The sequence below is a fragment of the Polypterus senegalus genome, chromosome 15, assembly GCF_016835505.1.
Source record: "Polypterus senegalus isolate Bchr_013 chromosome 15, ASM1683550v1, whole genome shotgun sequence".
In the NCBI taxonomy this organism is placed as follows: domain Eukaryota; kingdom Metazoa; phylum Chordata; class Cladistia; order Polypteriformes; family Polypteridae; genus Polypterus; species Polypterus senegalus.
Window position 1 is genome coordinate 97,288,652 of NC_053168.1, and position 25,481 is coordinate 97,314,132.

Consider the following 25,481-nt stretch of genomic DNA (forward strand, 5'->3'; position numbering starts at 1 on the left):
TTGTTAAGGATCTCTTTGTATACCATATCCGGTTGTAATATGACCAAGCTGTGCGCTGAGCTTACTCTTAAGCAAGCAACGTACAGTTGGCCATGTGAACAGTAATCTTCTTTCAAATCTCACAGCTTGGATTGCTGCTGTCATAATCGGTTTGAGTTTCATGGTTTGTTTCAATTACGACAGTACAGTATTTGTAGGACTTGTGTTGAAGTGACATTCGGCATCTGTCAAGCGTTGTAAGTATACAACCAGTTTCATCGATAACTTCACATCCGGCTTTTGAGAGTTTAAACATTCATAATCATCAAAGTGTCCATTACTGAAATCGTCACCTGTGAATCTAAGATGTTTAAGAGGCATTAGCGGTTGTCCAAAGGTGTAAAATATTTGGCCATTTCGGTACACTTGAAAGCGACAACGAACAATTCAGCAGCAGCCATCAACTCACATGCAGAAGCATAGGTGAAGGGCTTAAGCATTTCACTCTTCTAGTGCTCCTGTATAGTATAATTATCTCCTGTACCGTCATCAGTCCACACCTTGAACCTGTCCCAGTCATTCAATACATAAGACACAATGTTTCTCCAGATATCAAGAGTGAGCCTGATATGGTCGTGCAATATGTAACACAGAGAATGGAAATGATAGGTGCCATCTCCGGGCATGGAAACCACTCAGTAAGTGACAGTTCTTTGATCGATGGTGATCACCTCGATAGACATGTTAATGCGGGTACGGTTGAAATGATAAAGGAAATGGGTACCTGAACAATGTAAATAAGTCTAAAATACCTACACAATAACTATAATCGTAATAAATGAACAATAAAACAGCGGAGAAGCCGTGGATTAAATAAAAAGGCTGTAGTTATCAGCAGGGAGACGTGAATCCCGTGGCAAAGCAAGGAAGGAAATGAAGAGACTGGAGCGACGGACGGCCTTATATAGACAAGCAGCCAACAACGTGGGAGGCATTGGGATGGGGGACCCAACGCCGCCTCACACGGTGACCGAGCTGCAGGCTATGGACGTATATATATGTACGTAAGTAGGATTCAGTTAGCGTTGGGAACCCGCGTATCAAATTTCTTGAAGATGGGCCCATAAGTAACAAAGACTGTTGAAAGGTTCAATATGGCGGCCGACAGTGGCATCATACCACGAAATAAGTGCATTACATTGGTTTGGTTAGCGCAGGAAGCCGCCTACCAAATTTCGTGAAGATGAGGCCATAAATAAGAAAGTTCAACATGGCGGACGTTGTTGACCGTTATGCGTAGAATTTCAAAATAAACCTGCTTAACTTTTGTAAGTAAGCCGTAAGGAATGAGCCTTCCAAATTTCAGCCTTCTACCTACATGGGAAGTTGGAGAATTAGTGAAGTTGGCGTCATACCACCAAAATAAGTATGTACATTGGTTTCGGTTAGTGCAGGGAAGCCACCAACCAAATTTCGTGAAGATGGGGTCAGCCTTCTACCTACACGGGAAGCTGGAAAATTAGTGACGTTGGAAAGTTCAATATGGTGGTGCGACAGTGGCGTCATACCATCGAAATAAGCATTACATCGGTTTCGGTTAAGCGCAGGGAAGCCGCCTACCAAATTTTGTGAAGATGGGGCCATAAATAAGAAAGTTCAACATGGCGGACATTGTCAACCGTTATGACCGTTACGCATAGAATTTCGAAATAAAACGTGCTTAACTTTTGTAAGTAAGCTGTAAGGAATAAGCCTGCCAAATTTCAGCCTTCTACCTACACGGGAAGTTGGAGAATTAGTGATGAGTCAGTGAGGGCTTTGGCTTTTATTAGTATAGATATACACTGACCTAAAGGATTATTAGGAACACCTGTTCAATTTCTCATTAATGCAATTATCTAATCAACCAATCACATGGCAGTTGCTTCAATGTATTTAGGGGTGTGGTCCTGGTCAAAACAATCTCCTGAACTCCAAACTGAATGTCAGAATGGGAAAGAAAGGTGATTTAAGCAATTTTGAGCGTGGCATGGTTGTTGGTGCCATACGGGTCGGTCTGGGTATTTCACAATCTGCTCAGTTACTGGGATTTTCACGCACAACCATTTCTAAGGTTTACAAAGAATGGTGTGAAAAGGGAAAAACATCCAGTATGCGGCAGTCCTGTGAGCGAAAATGCCTTGTTGATGCTAGAGGTCAGAGGAGAATGGACCAACTGATTCAAGCAGATAGAAGAGCAACTTTGACTGAAATAACCACTCGTTACAACCGAGGTATGCAGCAAAGCATTTGTGAAGCCACAACACGCACAACCTTGAGGTGGATGGCCTACAACAGCAGAAGACCCCACCGGTTACCACTCATCTCCACTACAAATAGGAAAAAGAGGCTACAATTTGCACGAGCTCACCAAAATTGGACAGTTGAAGACTGGAAAAATGTTGCCTGGTCTGATGAGTCTCGATTTCTGTTGAGACATTCAAATGGTAGAGTCAGAATTTGGCGTAAACAGAATGAGAACATGGATCCATCATGCCTTGTTACCACTATGCAGGCTGGTGATGGTGGTGTAATGGTGTGGGGGATGTTTTCTTGGCACACTTTAGGCCTCTTAGTGCCAGTTGGGCATCGTTTAAATGCCACGGGCTACCTGAGCATTGTTTCTGACCATGTCCGTCCCTTCATGACCACCATGTACCCATCCTCTGATGGCTACTTCCAGCAGGTAATGCACCATGTCACAAAGCTCGAATCATTTCAAATTGGTTTCTTGAACATGACAATGAGTTCACTGTACTAAAATGGCCCCCACATTCACCAGATCTCAAACCAATAGAGCATCTTTTGGGATGTGGTGGAACAGGAACTTCGTGCCCTGGATGTGCATCCCACAAATCTCCATCAACTGCAAGATGCTATCCTATCAATATGGGCCAGCATTTCTAAAGAATGCTTTCAGCACTTTGTTGAATTAATGCCACATAGAATTAAGGCAGTTCTGAAGGCAAAAGGGGGTCAAACACCGTATTAGTATTAGGTATTCCTAATAATCCTTTAGGTGAGTGTATATACAGTGGTGTGAAAAACTATTTGCCCCCTTCCTGATTTCTTATTCTTTTGCATGTTTGTCACACAAAATGTTTCTGATCATCAAACACATTTAACCATTAGTCAAATATAACACAAGTAAACACAAAATGCAGTTTTTAAATGATGGTTTTATTATTTAGGGAGAAAAAATCCAAACCTACATGGCCCTGTGTGAAAAAGTAATTGCCCCCCGAACCTAATAACTGGTTGGGCCACCCTTAGCAGCAATAACTGCAATCAAGCGTTTGCGATAACTTGCAATGAGTCTTTTACAGCGCTCTGGAGGAATTTTGGCCCACTCATCTTTGCAGAATTGTTGTAATTCAGCTTTATTTGAGGGTTTTCTAGCATGAACCGCGTTTTTAAGGTCATGCCATAGCATCTCAATTGGATTCAGGTCAGGACTTTGACTAGGCCACTCCAAAGTCTTCATTTTGTTTTTCTTCAGCCATTCAGAGGTGGATTTGCTGGTGTGTTTTGGGTCATTGTCCTGTTGCAGCACCCAAGATCGCTTCAGCTTGAGTTGACGAACAGATGGCCGGACATTCTCCTTCAGGATATTTTGGTAGACAATAGAATTCATGGTTCCATCTATCACAGCAAGCCTTCCAGGTCCTGAAGCAGCAAAACAACCCCAGACCATCACACTACCACCACCATATTTTACTGTTGGTATGATGTTCTTTTTCTGAAATGCTGTGTTCCTTTTACGCCAGATGTAACGGGACATTTGCCTTCCAAAATGTTCAACTTTTGTCTCATCAGTCCACAAGGTATTTTTCTAAAAGTCTTGGCAATCATTGAGATGTTTCTTAGCAAAATTGAGGCGAGCCTAATGTTCTTTTGCTTAACAGTGGTTTGCGTCTTGGAAATCTGCCATGCAGGCCGTTTTTGCCCAGTCTCTTTCTTATGGTGGAGTCGTGAACACTGACCTTAATTGAGGCAAGTGAGGCCTGCAGTTCTTTAGATGTTGTCCTGGGGTCTTCTGTGACCTCTCGGATGAGTCGTCTCTGCGCTCTTGGGGTAATTTTGGTCGGCCAGCCACTCCTGGGAAGGTTCACCACTGTTCCATGTTTTGCCATTTGTGGATAATGGCTCTCACTGTGATTCGCTGGAGTCCCAAAGCTTTAGAAATGGCTTTATAACCTTTACCAGACTGATAGATCTCAATTACTTCTGTTCTCATTTGTTCTCATTTGATCTTGGCATGATGTCTAGCTTTTGAGGTGCTTTTGGTCTACTTCTCTGTGTCAGGCAGCTCCTAATGAAGTGATTTCTTGATTGAAACAGGTGTGGCAGTAATCAGGCCTGGGGGTGGCTACAGAAATTGAACTCAGGTGTGATACACCACAGTTAGGTGATTTTTGAACAAGGGGGCAATTACTTTTTCACACAGGGCCATGTAGGTTTGGATTTTTTTTCTCCCTAAATAATAAAAACCATCATTTAAAAACTGCATTTTGTGTTTACTTGTGTTATATTTGACTAATGGTTAAATGTGTTTGATGATCAGAAACATTTTGTGTGACAAACATGCAAAAGAATAAGAAATCAGGAAGGGGCAAATAGTTTTCACACCACTGTATATATATATATATATATATATATATATATATATATATATATATATATATATATATATATATATATATATATATAGGATTTTATTTTTTATTTTATTATATAAAGGATTTTACTCGACACAATTAAAAAGGTTTGGGGCAGCCAATATTATTCCTGGCTCCAAAAGAGTCTTTGAAAATACAGAGATGTTCTCTATATCGAGTCGAAAACAGAACTGATGAAGGGTTGACAAGATGGCAGCTTTAAGGGATAGGACAGGAAGTGATGTAAGGGGACCGGAAGTGATGTTTCTTCATTAGTCAGCCGTAACTGGAAATGATATTCTTCTAGGTGCCAGAAGTGATGTTATCTGTTTTAAATCAGACAGGTTTGCCCGCGGCTGGTCTGTAGAGGTAACAAGAGAAGGTTTAGTGCACCCCACCACCCCCTTGCCTGGCGTGGAATTACCTTTGCTTGGTCCATACAACGTCTTCCTAGTCACACATGTGTGACAATATATATATATATATATATATATATATATATATATATATATATATATATATATACACACACACAGTGGAACTTCGGTTTACGAGTAACTTGGTTTACGAGTGTTTTGCAAGACGAGCAAAAATTTTTAATAAATTTTGAGTTGATAAACGAGCGATGTCTTGCAATACGAGTAGTATGGATGCACTTTGTCTGCTGAGTGTCATGTGATCACAACTGAGCTGATGGTTGTTCTCTCTCTCCTTATCTCGCTCGCCCAGCGCTCTCTCTCTCTCTCTCTCTCCTTATTTCGCGGGTCTCTCTCTCTCCTTATCTCGCTCGCTCGCCCAGAGCGTCTCTCTCTCTCTCTCTCTCTCTGGCAATCGTCTCCTATTCTCCGTCTGAGTCTGTGTGCCTCACTCATATAGTCAACATCCGTACAAGCGTATACTGTTTACTACAGCATTGTGACTGTGTGTGCTGTGAAGTGCGAGTCCCCATCTTGCTCCCCAAAACACGAAGCTGAGTCTCAGTACTTTAACACCAGCTTTATTCAGCTTGAAAGAGCAACAGCGCTGTTATTTATTGTAGCAGGATCTTTATAATGTTCCTTGTATGACCCATTGATGACAGGCGCTTATAGCATGTCTGTGATCTTTTTGGATGCGCTTATACGGCGAACTGGTACAGCGCTGGGAGACTGCGATTGCTTTGGGACGCCCTTCCGTGTGTCATCCCGCTTGGGTGGAATCCCACAAGGGTTTAGAAACTCACACCAGCCATGATTCTTTTTAAAGGTAAAGTGCAGGTTCATTTGTATTATGTATTTTACTTTATATTTTGTACTAGCAGAATACCCGCGCTTCGCAGCGAGAAGTAGTGTGTTAAAGAAGTTATGAAAAAGAAAAGCAAACATTTTAAATATAACGTAAGATGATTAATGTAATTGTTTTGTCATTGATATGAGTGTTGTTGTCATATCTATCTATTTATATATATATATATATATATATATATATATATAGCAAAATACCTGATTGGCAGCGGAGAAGTAAAAGAAAAGGAAACATTTTAATAATAATGTAACATGATTGACAATGTAATTGTTTTGTAATTGTCATGAGTGTTGCTGGCATATATATATATATATATATATATATATATATATATATATATATATATATATATATATACATACACACACACAGAAACATATATAAACATATATATACATATAAACATATATATAAATATATATATATATATATATATACACATCTATACACATATATATACAGTTATATATATATACATATACACACATACATATATATACATATACATATATATACACATACTGTATATATACACACACACTTATATACATACTGTATATACAACATATACATATCTACATATATACTGTATATAAACATATATATACATATTAGGGGTGGGACTCGATTAAAAAAATTAATCCAATTAATTAGAGGCTGTGTAAGAATTAATCTTGATTAATCATATGTAATCGCACACGTAAATTTGCCCCAAATCGCAAATGTTTTTTTTTTATTTAAAACGGTTTTAGTGGGCGACAGAATCAAATAATAGACATGGACATGAATATTGTAAACTGAAGCTGTTTTAATTTCTGAAAAAAAGCTTTTAAACTGCATTTGAATTCAAAACAGAAACAAAAATATCATCCCTGGTTAAAATTGGGCAGACTTAAAAATAAAGTGGTAGTTTAAGTACTTTAAGTACATTTTCAGAATAGTATTGTCTTTAAATAATAATAACCAAAATTTCACCATAAAGTGCAGTTTTTCTTCTTAAAAAAATAAGTCAGAAACATAAAAGGTAATTTGACCAGCTTACTCTTTAAACTCTGAGTAACATTAGCCAAAATTATTTTGTACATTAGGCTAAAACAGTGTGATCATTGAACATTTTGTAATTAGATGTATTTAGAATTACTAACGGTCACGGAAGTCCAATGATCCCCAGTAAGAGCCACAAAGTCCGCTTTCTGTAATGCATCTAATTTTGCTTGCTTTTCAGTGTGCACAAAACCATGCTTTTATCAAGGCTTCGCTCGGGTAGTCGAAATGATCAGTCGTAGGAACGCACTTTATTCCGACTCTAACATTTTTGTAGCTGTGATGTGTGCATCAGTGTAATGGATGTACCAGGAAATCATGCATTGACAAAAGTTCCCGCTTGCTTGGAATTGAAAGTGTGATTAAATGCGTTATTTTTAACGCGTTATGGAGTACATGCATTGAAGCTTCTCAGCTGTGCTTGTGCTAAGAAAGGGAAAATTGTAAAAATAACGTAACATGATTCTGCGTTAACCTAATATTTTTCATACGTCCCAAACCAAGGAGATGAAGGTAAAATGAATCGGTAGTAGCGTACATACTCAGTACACACCCTCTCGAATCGAACCTCGAATGTCGGCGTTAGAGGCTTAAGACTCTACAATTAGCCACAGCGTGTGGCTTGTCTATGCTAAAGTATGTATTGTAGATCGTGGTATATATATACATTTATATATATATACCCGTGTATCGCAGTGGAGAAGTAGAAGTTATGAAAAAGAAAAGGGAACATTTTAAAAATAACGTAACATGATTGTCAATATACAGTAATTGTTTTGTGAGTGTTATTGAATGTTGCTGTCATCAAGGATTTGATTATCATTATTTCTTTCAATCAGGCTCGTATTTGTAGGATGTGTTCAAGTTACATTCCGTGTTTGTCAATCGCTGTAAAGATAAGAGGTTTCATTCATCGATTAGTTCCTTACTGCATCAATAAACAGCTCGTCTTCCTTTTTATCTGTGATGTGACAAACTGCATGCACGGGTTTTTTTTTACGTCTTCCTTTAGCAGGACATTCACTTTTTCCACCGTGTGCTTTGTTTCCGCAGTAGCTGCACTTATGAATATGATTGTATGTATAAGACGCTTCATATTTTTTTGCTGCCTTCTCAATTGTGTAATTCGGTTTTTGTTCAGCACTCTTTGGAACTGTTGCTTTTTGTCTGTGCACTGCGCCAGTTCACGTGAGCCGCTTGGTGTTCTTGCATCGAAGGTTCCCAGCTGTACTGGTGCCATCTCGTAATGTCAGCTAAGACCCGCACTTAAAAGTTTCTCTCGCAGTTTCAATGAGTTTGTGCCAAACACCACCCTGACCATCTCATCTTCCTCTGCATAAGCACAGTCCTTCACACGTGAATATTTAGCGGCAGTGTTTGTATTGGATTGCCGCTGATGGACGGCCTTATATGGGCAGGCACTAAATTACAAACGCTAGTGGCAGCCTGTCTATGAACTTAATTTAATATAAACTTACGGTTCACGCCGTGCTTTGTTTCCGCATATGCATCATTTGCTTCATAATGTTTTTCTGCCTTCTCAATTGTGAAATGGCGTTTTGTGCTCATCGCTGGAGTTCTTCCTTGTTCTCTACGTACTTACGTAGGAGGCGTGATGATGTCACACGAAACTCCGCCCCCCGCGGCCATCTTCAACTCAAGACTCCATTACATTATATGGGAAAAAATAGCTTCCAGTTATGACCCTTATGCGTAGAATTTCGAAATGAAACCTGCCCAACTTTTGTAAGTAAGCTGTAAGGAATAAGCCTGCCAAATTTCAGCCTTCTACCTACACGGGAAGTTGGAGAATTAGTGATGAGTCAGTGAGTCAGTGAGTGAGTGAGGGCTTTGCCTTTTATTAGTATAGATTAATCATTTTTATATGAATAGTTTTGGGTTGTGGAACGAATCATCTGAGTTTCCATTATTTCTTATGGGGAAATTCGCTTTGAAATACGAGTGTTTTGGATTGCGAGCACGTTTCCGGAACGAATTATGCTCGCAAACAGAGGTTCCACTGTATATATATCTTATCTCTATGTAACTAAAAATGTAAATGTTCGTTTGTTCAAAATCTTAAATCTCCGAAAATGAAAATGTTCGTTTGTTAAAAATCTTAAATCTCCGAAAGTTCTTCACTGATTGCTTTGAAATTTTGACACAACGTTGCATTCTAATGCGTGCGTTTTTTTATATACCTACTATTATTTACATGTCACACCTGTGACAGGTAAAAACATGCTTTTTTGAAAAACAGCGCCATCTGTTGGGCATGAAAGCAACATACGCTATACTAAATATTTTACGATTCCATTTCAATGTTTCCGATTTACGATCTACTTACGATTTCCAAATTGCGGTAAATTAGCAACCATACAAATGCGAAACAATGACATCGAAGTGGATAACCGGTGGGTTGTTGCATATTTGCCTTTGCTATCAAAAACATACAAAGCGCACATAAACGTGGAATACTGTAACTCTGTTAAATCGATCAAATACATTTGTAAGTACGTGAATAAAGGCAGCGACATGGCAGTTTTTGGCGTGCAACCAGAAAGAAGTGATAGGAATGCGGTCATACATATCGATGAAATCGCACAGTATCAGGCTGGAAGATACATAAGCAGCAATGAAGCTGTATGGAGAATTCTTTCATTTCCCATACATGAACAAAGTCCAGATGTTATTCACTTGGCAGTACATCTAGGAAATGGACAACGTGTTTATTTCACAGATGCAAATGTGCAGCAAATAGCCTTGAATCCACCGGCTACAACGTTAACTGCTTTCTTCACGTTATGTCAAAATGACGCGTTTGCGAAAACACTGCTGTACTCAGAAGTGCCTACATCATACACATGCAATGCGAGTAGAAAATCATTTGAACGACGCAAACGAGGAGAGCGAATCAACAGACAACCTGGCATATTCAAAGAAACTACGATAGGCAGACTGTACACCGTGCATCCCAATCAAGATGAATGCTTCTTTCTTCGCATGCTGTTGGTAAATGTGCCCGGTCCAACGTCTTTCCAGCAATTGAGAATTGTCAAAGGCGTTACACATGCCACTTTCCGCAGTGCATGTCAAGCTCTGAATTTATTGGAGAACGACTGACACTGGGATATATGCATTAATGATGCGTGCAACACGTCACATCCAAATCAAATTTGTGCATTGTTTGCAATCATATTGATCGCCTGCTCTCAGTCTCCAACAGAGTTATGGGAGAAATATAAATTGCACATGGCTGAAGATATTTTCCGTGGAATATGCAATGAAAATTCAAATATGAACATGGATTTCACAGCAGAAATCTACAACGAAGCGTTGATAATGATTAAAGATTTGTGCTTAGAAATCGCGAACAAAGTTCTCAATCAATTGGGAATGCCCTCACCGAATAGATCTGCTGCTGCTTCATTCGATGTAGAATTGCGTTGTGAACAAAATTACAACACAGGTGATCTTTTGTCGTATGTGCAATCAAATATTCCTAAGCTAACGCTTGAGCAAAAAGGCATTTACGATCAAATAATGCAAACTGTCAAAAACGGGGTTGGAGAAATCTTCTTCTTAGATGCGCCAGGAGGAACTGGTAAAACATTCCTAATTAGATTGATTCTGGCAGCAATTCGATCCCAAAATGACACAGCCTTAACTCTTGCGTCATCCGGAATAGCTGCGACATTGCTACCTGGTGGAAGAACTGCTCATTCCACTTTGAAATTGCCATTGAACATGCAATTCATTGAAACTCCCACGTGCAACATTTCCAAAGCATCCGGCATGGGAAAAGTATTGCAGAAATGCAAGCTTATTGTTTGGGATGAATGCACAATGGCGCACAAAAAATCGTTTGAGACTCTTGATTGCTCATTGCAAGATTTGCATGGATACATCAGACCATTTGGGAACGCATTAATATTGCTTGCAGGAGATTTCAGGCGAACATTACCTATAATTCCTCGATTGACACCAGGGGACGAAATAAATGCTTGCCTGAAATACTCTACTTTGTGGCGACACGTACAGACGTTAAAAATAACTACAAATATGCGTGTCCAGCTGCAAAACGATATATCAGCTGAGATATTCTCACAAAAATTGCTGGAAATTGGGAACGGAAAGGTGCCGGTTGATCTGACCTCAGGACGAATTTCATTGCCTCATAACTTCTGCAATTTAGTCACGTCAAAAGAAGAATTGATTGAAAAAGTATTTCCCACTATTTAAACCAATTATAAGAATCACGATTGGCTGAGGTCAAGTACAAAGACGTCTACGAACTTAAACAATATTATTCAGTCTAACATTCAAAGTGAGGCAGTCACATAGAAGTCCGTCGACACTGTTGTGGAAGCAGATGAAGCGGTTAATTATCGAACAGAATTTTTTAATTCACTCGATCTGCCAGAGATGGCACCGCATGTACTGCATTTGAAAATCGGCGTCCCAATTATCATGTTGCAAAATATCAACCAGCCAAAGCTTTGCAACGGCACACGGCTTGCAGTAAAAAAATTAATGAGCAACGTCGTAGAAGCAATAATCTTGACAGGACCTTTCAAAGGTGAAGATGTCCTCATTCTTAGCATTCCTATGATTCCAACAGATATGCCATTTCAATTTAAAAGATTGCAATTCCCAATTCGATTGGCGTTTGCAATCACCATCAACAAAGATCAGGGCCAATCTTTAGAATTGTGCGGTTTAGATCTAGACATGGATTGCTTCTCACATGGACAATTATATGTTGCGTGTTCTACAGTCGGCAAGCCAGACAATCTCTATATCTGCACAGACAATGGAACAACAAAATATTGTACACCCACAAGCATTGTGAAATTAAACATATTAGAAACGTGCGCTTTCGCTTTTCTTTCTTTTCCATTTAACCAGACTGAGACACAGCAACGCATGGCCGGGTACAGCTAGTGTATGTATATATATATATATATATATATACTGCTCAAAAGAATTAAAGGAACACTTTTTAATCAGAGTATAGCATAAAGTCAATGAAACTTATGGGATATTAATCTGGTCAGTTAAGTAGCAGAGGGGGTTGTTAATCAGTTTCAGATGCTGTGGTGTTAATGAAATTAACAACAGATGCACTAGAGGGGCAACAATGAGATGACCCCCAAAACAGGAATGATTTAACAGGTGTAGGCCACTGACATTTTTCCCCTCCTCATCTTTTCTGACTGTTTCTTCACTAGTTTTGCATTTGGCTACAGTCAGTGTCACTACTGGTAGCATTAGGCAATACCTGGACCCTACAGAGGTTGCACAGATAGTCCAACTTCTCCAGGATGGCACACCAATCAATATGTGTCATTGCCAGAAGGTTTGCTGTGTCGCCCTGCACAGTCTCAAGGGCATGGAGGAGATTCTAGGAGACAAGCAGTTACTCTAGGAGAGCTGGAGAGGGCCATATAAGGTCCATAACCCATCAGCAGGACCAGTATCTGCTCCTTTGGGCAAGGAGGAACAGGATGAGCACTGCCACAGCCCTACAAAATGATCTCCAGCAGGCCACTGGTGTGAATGTCTCTGACCAAACAACCAGAAAGACTTCATGAGGGTGACCCAAGGGCCCCAAGTCCTCTAATGGGCCCTGAGCTCACTGCCCAGCAGCATGCAGCTCGATTGGCATTCGCCATAGAATACCAGAATTGGCAGATGCACCACTGGTGCCCTGTGCTTTACAGATGAGAGCAGGTTCACCCTGAGCACGTGACAGAAGTGAAAGGGTCTGGAGAAGCCATGGAGAACATTATGCTGCCTGTAACATCATTTAGCATGAGCAGTTTGGTGGTGGGTTAATGATTGTCTGGGGAGGCATATCCATGGAGGGTCACACAGACCGCTACAGGCTTGACAAAGGCACCTTGGCTGCCATTAGGTATCAGGATGAGATCCTTGGACCCATTGTCAGACCCTATGCTGGTACAGTGGTCCCTGGTGCACGACAATTCCTGGCCTCATGTGGTGACAGTATGCAGGCAGTTCCTGGAGGATGAACGAATTGATACCATTGACTGGCCACCACACTTTCCTGACCTAAATCCAATAGAACACCTCTGGGACATTATGTTTTGGTCCATCCAATGCCACCAGGTTGCACCTCAGACTGTCCAGGAGCTCAGTGATGCCCTGGTCCAGATCTGGGAGGAAATCCCCCACAACACCATCTGTCATCTCATTAGAACAATGCATCGATGTTGTCAGGCATGTATACAAGAACACAGGGGCTATACAAAGTGCTGCGTACAATTTTGAGTTGCTGCAATTAAATTTTGGCAAAATGGATTAGCCTGCCACATAATTTTTCACTCTGATTTTTGGGGCGTCTTTGAATTCAGGGCTCTGTAGGTTGATCATTTTCATTTCCATCAAATGATGTGGCATCCTTTCGTTCCTAACACATTACCCAGTCTATATCAGTATAGATATCCAGGAGGATTTCTTTTTCCCATTGAGATCTGATGTGTTTTCAAAGTGTTCCTTTAATTTTTTGAGCAGTTTATATATATTATATATATATATATATATATATATATATATATATATATATATATATATATATTGTCACGCTTGGGTCACAGATTTGCACAGAGACACAGGAGGCCGTAGAAACAAGAAGGATTTTTATTCAAACACTGCAAACACATGAGCTTAAACATGCTCCATGACAAGTCAGAGATGACAGTTCCGCTAGGAGCAGAGAGATAAAAGCAAACAATCAATTCCAAAACTGACAGGCACTGCGCAAGTCGGCGGAGTACCGCGCGAGGCTTGTATTACGCGTTATAGTGCAAGGATAAGGAGCAATGTGAGGGTAGTCAGTGTTTCAGGGTTTGTGGTTTTCCCAGGGGCGTCTGTATCTATTTGGGGTGCAATCAGCCCTCCAGCTCACACCCTCCCCCTCAGCTTTATTCACATTCCTGTGAATCAAGCGACTCTCTGTACCAAGTTCATGTAGTCGGGATAATACGTCTGCGTTGACGTGTTCAGAACCTGGTTGGTGCTTTACTGTGAAACTGTAAGGTTGTAAACCCAGAAACCATCTCATTAGACGAGAGTTTGTATCTTTCTGTCAGTACAACCACTGAAGTGGAGCATGATCAGTTACCAAAGTGAAGTTTCTTCCCCACAAGTAATAGCGAAGCGCTTCCACAGCCCACCTAATTGCCAAGCATTCTTTCTCAATTGTAAAATAATTACGTTCCATAGGAAATAATTTCCTACTCAAATATGTGATTGGATGTTCTTCTCCATCAAAGGGGTCCTGGGTGTGCTCTGCTTTGAATTTGCATGTTTTTCTGGTGGGTTTACTCAGCGTGCTTCAGTTTCCTTTCAAAGTCATGTAGGATGTGGGGTTTTGTTATGCTATATTAACGCTGCTAGTGTATATATTGCTTGTATTCACCCTGCGATGTACTGGCGCCCCGTTCAGGATTTGCTCCTGCCTCGCACACAATGCTTGCTGGGATGGGCGCAACCCTGAATGGATGGCATAATTAAACATGTATAATGAAGTTTGTTTTTTTAAAGTTCTGAAAACTGTGTGGTCTAAGTTTATAACTAGTTTTAATTTCACAAAGACGTTTATCGTGTGGTGATTGGTTATGTGAAGAAAGAAAAAGGAAGGATAGGAACAGGGGTTTTGGCACGTCAGACAGACAGCGCGCGTTCAATAAAGAAAGCCCGCTCAGATGAACATCCATTGAATTCTGTGTTCGTGTCTCTGAACAGACCATTCACACAATATTTAAGTTAAACCTGTGCGATACCCATTTATACATCCAGTTTTTTGGAGCCTCGTCACACCTGCCATAAAGTTCTCTACACTGAAAGTACTCCCAGGGACCCTTACTGCAAGGGAGCAGCATTACTGCCACACTACCGTGCATGTTTAATACCTGCTTTAATACATTTCATCCTGAAAATATCAAATATTTATCTTAGCATTCTAAATTTTCAGAAAGCAGGAATATCATGAAGTGAATGGATTCTGTGTGGCGATCGCTGCTTGTGCCTCCTCTTAGTGTAGATGAAGTCAATTTAAGAAGTGTATAGCAATTAACAACTGGGTCAGGGAACACTTAACACAAAGCATTTAATGTGCTACATTAACTTATGATGGAGTTTGAGAAAATCTAGTAAATTAAACATTGATTTTAGGATGAAGTTTAATTTACGACATTCTACTTTAATGACAAAATAAACTGAGAATAAAGTGGAAATGTCGACTTTAATCTCAACATAAATGAAGAGAATAAAGTGGAAATGTCGACTTTAATCTCGACAAAAGCATTGAGATTAAAGTGGAAATGTCGAGAATAAAGTTGACATATTGATATAGTTTTTTTTTTTTTATTCCCTGTGTCCATATTTTTTTTTTATATAGGGCTATACCACAAATAGCATTATAAATGCATTATAAATGCAAGTTGCAGTTTTATTATTTATGTATATAGCTTAGCTTGAAGCAAGGTCCATATTAATGCAATTTGCCTTAATGATGGTTCAGTTGGTAAAGATGTCATCACCAAATTGCACTTGTTTTATTTTATTTTTATTTGGTGAATACTGTGTAATGCACCTGGGCTTGAAGTCTTGAAGTAATAGAATTATTACTGGAAGTTGCACTATTGTTTATTGTTATTATTTATTAGTTTAAATATTATGCAGTTTAATGATGGTAAAGTTGTTTAAAAAGTCACTCTAATGTGTCAGTGGACAGAGACTGTTAACATTAACAGAAAGTGTAATTGGTTTACAAAAAATATTTACTATTTATTCCTTTTGACAAGCACCTCTGGATATTTTACCAAGTCTAAATGCCTCTTTGGATGGTTGAAAATATGTTGTCAAAATTCTAGTTTAAGTTGTCGGCAAAATTTGTTCAATAAAAAGGTTCTATATTTTGACTGCAACTGGCATGCAATGTGATTCCTTCTCTTCATTTGTGCCACCCGCTTGAAAACTATCACTTTATGGGGCCATGCAAACCTGTATTAATACTTGTGTGCACATTAAAATATTTTTTTGTACAATGTACAATTCTCATGACAGTGGAATAGGTTATTCTTAGGCAGTCTACTGCAGTAATTGCAGTGGGAAATGTGGTTAACATCTACTCATGCATGGGAAAAGAATACCATGAAACCGGTATAATTTTGAAAAATACCATGATATAGAATTTTGATCATACTGCCCAGCACTACTTTGAATATCTCATTATTGACAGCACATAATATCATGAAAAGATTCCATGTTCGGGCCCTCAGGCGGCACTGGAATTAAAAATCGTCATGATTCTGTCATGGACATCATTTCATGGGCTCAGAAACACTTCCACAAATCATAGTCTGTGAATACAGTCCTCAGTGCCATCCACAAATGCAGATTAAAGCTGCATCATGCAAAGAAGAAGCCTTATGTGAACATGATCCAGAAACGCTGCTATTTTCTCTGTGCCAAAGCTCATTTAAAATGGACTGAGGCAAAGTGCAAAACTGTTCTATGATCAGATAAATCGAAATTTGAAATTCTTTTTGGAAAACATGGATGCTACATCCTTCGGACTAAAGAGGATAAGGACCATCTAGCTTGTTTCAGCGCTCAGTTCAAAAGCCTGAGGAGGTGCATTAGTGCCTATGGAATTGGCAGCTTTCCCATCTGCAAAGGCACCATCAATGCAAAAAGGTATATACAGGTTTTAGAGCAACATATACTCCCATCCAGAGGATGTCTTTATCAGGGAAGGGCTTGTATATTTCAGTAAGATTAAACCACATACTGCATTTATTACAATAGCGTGGCTTTGTAGTAGAAGAGTCCAGGTGCTGAACTGACCTGCCTGAAGTCCAGACCTTTCACCAATTGAAAACATTTTGGTGCAAAATCAGATGAAAAATACAACAAAAATGACCCAGGACAGTTGAGCAGCTAGAATCCTATGACAAACAAGAATGGGGCAACTTTTCTCTCCCAAAAGTCCAGCAACTGGTCTCCTTAATTCCCAGCTGTTTACAAACTGTGATTAAAAGAGACATGTTGCTGCCATCAAATTCATAATGACCTTATTCTTTCCTTAAAATGGTACATTTTCTCAGTTTAAAAATTTGATATGTTTTCTTTGTTCTGTTGTGAATAAAATATGGGTTTATGAGATTTGCAAATAATTGCATTCTGTTTTTATTTATTTACTTCCCAATATGTTTGGGTTGTAATGAAGGAATGTTTTCCTTATGGACAGTTGTGTTATATTATTATTAACACTTATTATTTGACTAATGCCTTTGTCCAAGGTGACTTACAACATTTGAAATACAACTGGTTACATTTATTTTTAATTTACAATTGACGCACAGGTAGGTGCAGTAAAGTGCTCACAGTCATACAGTATGATCAGCAAGATCTGAACCTACTACAAGCTCAGGTTTTGAAGTCAAAAGTCTTACCACTACAACACACACTGCCTGACAATAATATTTGCCTGTGGGGGTTAAAAATCTGCAAATATTGTATACAAAAAAGGATTTAGTTACATAGTACTTTTGATACATCAAATTAACTGATGGCAATGTAACTGATTCTCATTGTCTTACAAAATTTTACAGGTTACACGGCTAGTTACCAAATAAAACTTATCTATACACAAGTACCATAGCCTACTAAAAAGTATTAAAAAAAACAGCTAAAACTGACAAAAATTCACTATATCCCACCAATGCTTTCCAGCTTTAATTTAATTATTATAATAAGAACAAAAACATCATAGAAGTTCTAGCCTTAAAAAACACCTTGAACAAAACAGAAATTATCCATGAAAGGGACATCAGCACATTTACCAGAGCAGCAGAGAAACTACACATTACATGCACTTTACCTGTAAGCACATTTCCCTTCTGATGTTTTTGTGGTGATAGTGACATGGGCCACATGACTGATGCTGGCAAGTGCCTAGAAAAAAGAGACACTGGGTTATTATCAGTATTGGGCTTGCAGAGAGCCTACTCTGCCATAGTGGACTACTGCAGATACAGAATGACAACATCCTTCTGCCACAGAAGTGCAGGCCAGTGTTGCCTTCTGGTATGATTAATGATCATACCAACACAAGTTTTCCCATTTCCCATGCAATACTACTGTACCTCCCCTCTGAAGCCATAGGTAGAAATGGCAGCAAGATCCTCAAACTTATTCAGTTTGCTTGTTGTAAACCTCTCACACACAATTTCTAGATCTTCCTTCTGCAATCGAAAGGACAATGCTGTTTGAGCTTCTAGAAGATTAAGAAACAATCACCTTCACAGAGCAACTCACTTACCCGGATTCCAGTGCCATTATCCTGGATTTGGATAAGTTTCAAGCCACCTTCCTTTACTGTCACTTGTATGTTTGTAGCCCTTGCATCCAAACTGAAAGAATAGACAATTGTCAAGGGACTGAATCAAGCAGAAATTGCCGCCTGAAAATCAGACGGTGTATGCAAACATCCCTAGAGTCCCTACATTTGAAACACATTATTAATAAATAGCTGAACACTCAGCTGAGGCCATGAGTTATTTGTAGACATGTATGAAGATATTTATCAAATTCTATTGCATCACTGAGATAAATGCAAAGCAGTGAAACATGTAAATCTGCATATTACATAACAAATGAGAGAAAAATGTGATGGAGAGGGAGTAGCCAGAGACTACAGGCTATCTTCTACCTTTCTAGAGAGAAACATACTGAAAGACCTCTTTGCTGTAAGAGCAGGAGTGCTGTTTTCAACAACTAAGATTTTTTTTTTTTTTAATAAAATGATAAATAAGCATGATAGATACCACATGGGAACTGGCATTCCAGACAGAACTGAACTTGGATCCTTACCTGGCAGGAATGCCCTTAACGTTGAAGGACCGGGGAAGATATTCTACGCAGTTTTCTTCCCCAAAACATTAGAGAGCAATCTCCCTGGCTTTGGTTTCCCACTTGGATACCCACAGGGAATGCTGGATATTGTAGTTTTGTGGAGTAGTGCTGTCGGGTTCCATGGGAGCCTCCAGGTGGTGTGACAGTATGCATGTCAAAATTATTTTACTTATTTTGTGGTAATTTTGAAGTCTTGTAGGGCAGGATAATGCTCTATCCCCTTACAGATTTATTGAGTGTGCAGTGCAGCATTTTGCTGTTAATTGTGCTGCACGTACAAGAAGATTTTTACGGAGACAAATGATGTTAAGGGAGGAATTTGCACCTTTTCTTGCCAACTACAATACATGTTCACATGTAAGGTGAGAATAAAAAACTTGCTTTTAATTAAAATAGTATTGAATGAAATGAGAATTATCTGGCTTGTTGCATCATTGACGTTATGTCTGATTTCCATGCTTGGGCACATTTAGCAATCTCACTTTTCCTGAATGCTACTGAACTGTGCTTGGGCCCAACTCTTCCAAGTGGGCGAAGGCACGGTATGGTTGGCCCCGCAGGAAGCAATCACCCTAGTCAAATAAACTAGATTTTGTGGGGTTAAATGAGGTCAACGGAACGAATTGCCAGTGTAAGTACACCCTGAGACTATGGCTAAGCCTCTGTTGGAAGCGTTAATGGGTTATCTGAACTGAGTTGGATTAAGACTCCTGCCTAAAATTGATTCAGAGGTACAGGGAAGTGTTTCATGTACCATACATAATAAGGGAACGCAGAGCAAAAGGATTTTGGATTTATGTGACAGAAATCAAGTTGCTGCAATTCCGACAACAGATGCATGTAAAAGGTGCACTCAGCTCTCCAGGTAGTCCGTCACATGAGCCTTTACGGTCATGTGTTTCAAACAACAGAAACCTGACAAGTGAGATGGCCAAGATGGACCTGGCTGAGCATGAACAGGGGCTGAAATTTCCCACGTGTGTTTTCACTCCCAAAAGTTGTGTTGTGAATGCCATCAACCAGGACATGGCTGGAGACGTTGCTCGTACAGAAACTAAAGAAACACCACGAGGCAACACGGACCCAATGTCTTTGCATCTGATAGTTGTTTTTGTATTTACAGTATTGGTACCACACTGATGAGCTTTAGGCATAATAATATGTGCTAAAAGCACAAGTTAAACTATACGAAACAACATATCTCAAAAACAAAAACCAGTGGAAATCATGTCTGGATATGGAAAAACACCCACTGTGTAGTTTGATACAGTTTTGTGCGTGCTCTGAGACCTCATGACATCACCAATTAGGTGAGAGTTGTAATTGTTTAAATTGTTCATGGTGAGATTTTACATCATCCCAATAAAGAAAAAGAGGGTTTACAATCTTGCTCTAATTGTTCATCTACAGTCAGCCATCTGAGCATTAATCTATTTTCTAAGCAGTGCAAGGATCACACAGACTGTAGAATATGGGAGGAAATTGCACAGCGGCAGTGTTAACTGTTGTATCAAGTAAAAACCGAGACAAGTTACACCACTGGTGAAAAGAGATGCTCCATACCAAAATAAAATGTATTTATTTTTTTAATGTTCTGATGCTTTGAAGCACAAGGCACATCTCTCCAATAATAGGACATGTACTGCATTAACAGAAATGCATTGCACAGATACGCAGTTATAGAAATATAGACAAAAAAGCATACTGAATACCAATCTAAAAATGATAAGAGTTTATCAGTTATTTGGTTAACAAAACATCTAAAGTTTGTTAGTATAACCCCAAACATATGACAACCATAGTAAAAACACATCCAGTATACCAAACAATTCAATGGAATGTAGACAAATGTAACAGTCTCTTCAGTTATTAACTGAATACAATTTATGCCAGTTCAGCAAATGTTCTAATTCTGGATTCGTACATATGCTTAAGCAATAACAAAATCTGATCACTTATAAAATGCTTAGAAAACGAACACAACAAAGACTATTTTTACAAGAGTTCTTGAATAATGTATTAATGTAAAATAGACAAGTATGATTTCACACAGGAAGCCTTGAAGTAGGAACAAATGTAAAAAAGGGACAGATTTGGACAGCGCTCCCAACAAAAATTCACCTCAAGGAGCCAGTAGCTCCTAGAAGAAAAACAAATAGAAGCCTGTTAGCTTTGATTTAGGTGCCAAATAATCAAACGTGTAAAATATTAATCTTTGAAACTAGCACTGCAGCCTCACAGTAGGGAGACCTGGGTTCACTTCCCGGGTCCTCGCTGCGTGGAGTTTGCATGATCTTCCCATGTCTGCGTTGGTTTCCTCTGGGTACTCCAAATTCCTCTGACAGTCCAAAAGGTTAGGTGCATTGGCAATCCTAAATTGTCCCTAGTATGTGCTTGGTGTGCGAGTGTGTGTATGCCCTGCCCAGGATTTGTTCCTGCCTTGTGCCCAGTGCTAGCTGGGATTGGCTCCAGCAGACCCCCCGTGACCCTGTGTTAGGATTTAGCGGGGTGGACTATGACTGACCTTTCTAACCTCCATGTACATGTGCCTAATGTGTTTCCTTCTCTTGTGTAATGCATCTTTCCCTTGTGCTTTTATGTCTGTCTTGATTATTTAGATAACTTTCAAACTATGTACAGTTATGAAGAACTGTGTATTTTACTCAGGCTCTGAGTCTGTGTCACTGACCATCAGAACGTCAGTGTCAGAGGGCCATCCAGTGTAATTTGGTATTCTTATTTGAAGTGAGCCAGCATTTGACAGGGCTAAGGAAACTGATCAATAATGGGCCTTCAGTGCTGATTGTGACTAAATCCTCCAAGGCTGAGACACTTAAGAGAGTTTTGCACTTTTATTTATTCTGTTCTATATACTGAACAGCCACGTTCACACTGACCTGCTGAAATAAGCAGAACAAACATGATCTCATCAAGATGTACAATATTGTAGAAATCTGTGCAATAAGTCTCTTATGTCAGTAAGACTTCCCACAAACTGTTGTAAAACATGTCTGAGAATTGGCCTTTAATCAAAATATTTAGCAATCTCCATTCAGTTTGTACAGCATTACCATCATATGCATTCTTCAACAAGACTTATTGATACCAGGTAATTAAAGTGTCAGTCTCATTTTCCCCAAAAGTGATTAAATTATTTGGCCATGAATTATGATAGAAGAATGAGAAGCAATGAATGATCTCAGACCCATGTGACCTCCCTTGCTGTGTATTACCCATCATATTTTCAAAGTGGCTTTCAGTTCCTTGACTGTAACCACCACTGCTTCTCAAAATGTAATTAAAGGTTATCTTTAAAGTTCTTGAGTCTTGCGCCACCGAGTTGGATATTCTGAAAGGTAATACCTATATTGGTACTACTTACTGACTTCTCCCTGCTTTTTAGTTTTTCGCCTTCTCTGAAATCTGTGTGTTATCCTGGAGCACCACATTTTTATGCTAAGTGATTTTAGCCAAGTGTGCTGTAGAAACTCCTGTAACTTTCCAATGTTTAATGGTCTGTCTAATATCCCCTTGATTGTGAGAACACAACTGTGAATAGCTGCTACAGTCTGAGGCAAAATCAAAGAAGGCAAGGGACACACATTTCTACAGCTCTGCTCCAGCCGTGAAAATGAGTGCCCCCATTGTGGATGACACAGAAGGTCAGAGTAGATATGAAAGTGATAAAGAAGACTTTCTACAACCTTTTAAAATACATTTTGAAGAATTTTAGCAGTCCAGTGTTAATTTTTTAAGCAGCTAACAGGGGCATGAATTTTTACAGCTCTGCTTCAGCAGGAGCGATAAGTGTCTCTTAGGGAAAAAAGGTACAGTAGAGCAAAAAGTGACATCCGCACAATAATAACAATATTAAAAAAATGTCCTTTTACATCTGTTACAATACAAACATAAATCTTTCAGCAAATGATAGAAGCCTAACAAAGAAAATCTCTAACAAACCAGATTTTAAAAGCATGTTTTTACAAAAACACCTTTTAAAGAGTTTGTTTAAATGAAAATATCCTAAATTATTTTGGAATTCATAAATTAAACAAAACAAATATAATGGATCAATTTATATTTTAATATTGATTTAAACAGTATTTTTCTGCAACATATGGGAAAATGTCAGGGAAAAAAATCTGCACATTAAGATAAATCAAGCTGTTCATAACGATATCATTCTTTATAAATCATTTGCTGAAATCCTCCTATGATAACATCCTCTCCACTTGTTCTTACACTGGGAGAAACCCTTTGTCTTTCAAAGTTTAAATTCAAATACTGTATTCCAATATAATCTGATATTTATGAATGCCAATACTAGTTTACCTAAATGATAGCTGGACAACTACCTGACTGATATACAACTATTTTAAATTTGCTGCTACTATTTCTTTATTAGTATTTATATATTTTGTATTCCATTAAAGAAAAAAGTCACATTATTTTCCACTTGAACAACAGAGTTGCTTTTAATTAAAAAGCCACTCAAAGGGATGTTTTAACCATGAGTATAATAATATTTTGCTTGTCTTGGTATCAAATACAAAAATTGTAATATTGTGACATCCTTTAATGCTGTGTGCTTTTTGTTTAAGTTATGAAGTAATCTGTAATTAGAAATTTTATGCCATTGTCATTAAAGCATCTCCACTCTGGAAGGACCAGGGGAGGGAGCACATCCAGAGCATTACCTCCCCAGAGCATTACCTCCCCCAGAGCACAAGATAGCAGCCCACCTGGGTTGCAGCGGTGCCTTGGACTCCTGCAGGGCTCCATGGGAACTGGAGTTTGGAGCAGCTCTGTTGGGTTCTATAGGCACCACCAGGAGGTGCTGCAGCTACTGCTGAGCCCTGGAGTGCAGCTGTTACGCCAAACCCGGAAGTGCTGTCGGAAATGCATCAACGAGCACCTGGAGCACTTTCGTATGCGTTATAACAGCAACAACATTTATTTATATAGCACATTTTCATACAAAAAGTAGCTCAAAGTGCTTTACATAATGAAGAAAAGAAAGTAAAAGACAAAATAAGAAATTAAAATAACATTAGTTAACATAGAAAAGGAGTAAGGTCCGATGGCCCGGGTGGACAAAAAAAACTCCAGACGGCTGGAGAAAAAAAATAAAATCTACAGGGGTTCCAGGCCACGGGACCGCCCAGTCCCCTCTGGGCATTCTACCTAACATAAATGAAATACAGTAGTCCTCTTTGTAGTTAGGGTTCTCACGGAGTCACTTGATGTTGATGGTCATACAGACTTCTGACTTTTAATCCATCCATCATTGTTGGAACAAAAAGGAGCCAGCAGACATCACTTGGGGCGCCAGAGTCGGGAGGAGGGAAATGAAGCTTGCAAGGAGGAGTGGAGAAGAGAGAAAGAGAGAGAGAAAGAAAAAGAAGAGGAGACATTGGTGTAGTGCTGTGCTTGAGACTGTATTGTGTTCGTGGGAAACGGGGAAGGTGTGTCCCACGAGGGAAAAAAGGAAAAAGAAAAAGCATGTGTTTGTACTTGTCGCTCTGCATGTGTTGGGTTGAGCGGCTGGAGCCGCACTCTACTGGCCACACCATGCTTGAAGCATTTCTGAAAGGTTAACTACATGCACTCTATTAGTACTTCAACTTCCAGAATACTAACAATATGGCGACTTTAAAAGTTCATTATCTCCATAAAACTTTACAAAATGCTGTCTAAGCAATTCCCAAGATCATCCACCAAACCACCGAAAAAAAGTTGTGCTTCCTTGCAATAGGTGACATTATAACTGGGAACTGCAGTTCAGCTTCGTATCAATGCACTACAAACAGCACACATTGCATCAGAGTTGAAGGATGCACTTACAAGAAGAACAGGGAAAATATCGGATCTAAACCCAGGGGATTCATTGCTTCAATATGCATCTCAACTGTGCTGTCCCAGTGAGTATCTCAGTAGTAACCTATCTGTCCACATAAACTGCTTTAGGTTTTGCCTAAGATGCCATAAGGAGATATCACCTGTGTATGCCACTCTAAAGGTAAAGAGTGACAAGGTATCAACTGGGCAAATGAAAACAGCAACTATCACTATTATTGCCCTATAACAAAAAGAAGGATATACTGTATTACCAACTATTCTTTGAAAAAAATTACCATATATTTCTATTGTCACAAGAGTTATTCTGGTAATCTTTTAAATCTTTTCATTAAGCGAAAGATAAAGAAATGTATCATTTATAGACAGTACCCTGACTTTCAGCTGTTTCAGCTAAATTCTGACAATTAGGAATTGTTAACTATATTTCAAACAGAATGCACATTTTAATTATTTTCTATTGTTCAGCAAATACTTCCTGATACTAAGCCCATAAAAACAGAAAATTGATAGGAGAAAATAAACCCCCTTGTCAGAATCTAAGAGCACGAGCCAAACACTCTTGCCAGTACTTGTTGCATCCGAGGTTCAAATATTCTGGCATAAACCTTCCCCAGGAGGATGACAAGTTTGATTTCTTGGTGCCCTAGAGCACAGCTTCTCATTCTCTCTGCT

At 39.1% G+C, this 25,481-nt stretch overlaps 1 protein-coding gene across 2 annotated transcripts in view; it reads right to left on the reverse strand.

Annotated features, from left to right (window-relative positions):
* mlh1 (mutL homolog 1, colon cancer, nonpolyposis type 2 (E. coli)) overlaps positions 1-25,481 on the reverse strand; it is a 110,981-nt gene that overhangs the window by 76,484 nt on the left and 9,016 nt on the right. For both annotated transcript variants that reach the window (XM_039736442.1, XM_039736441.1), the window contains exons 2-4: positions 18,358-18,448; positions 18,182-18,280; positions 17,917-17,990 (exon numbers count right to left, since the gene is read on the reverse strand). In XM_039736442.1, the coding sequence (XP_039592376.1) occupies positions 17,917-17,990; positions 18,182-18,280; positions 18,358-18,448 (264 nt within the window). The remainder of the gene's footprint in view (positions 1-17,916; positions 17,991-18,181; positions 18,281-18,357; positions 18,449-25,481) is intronic.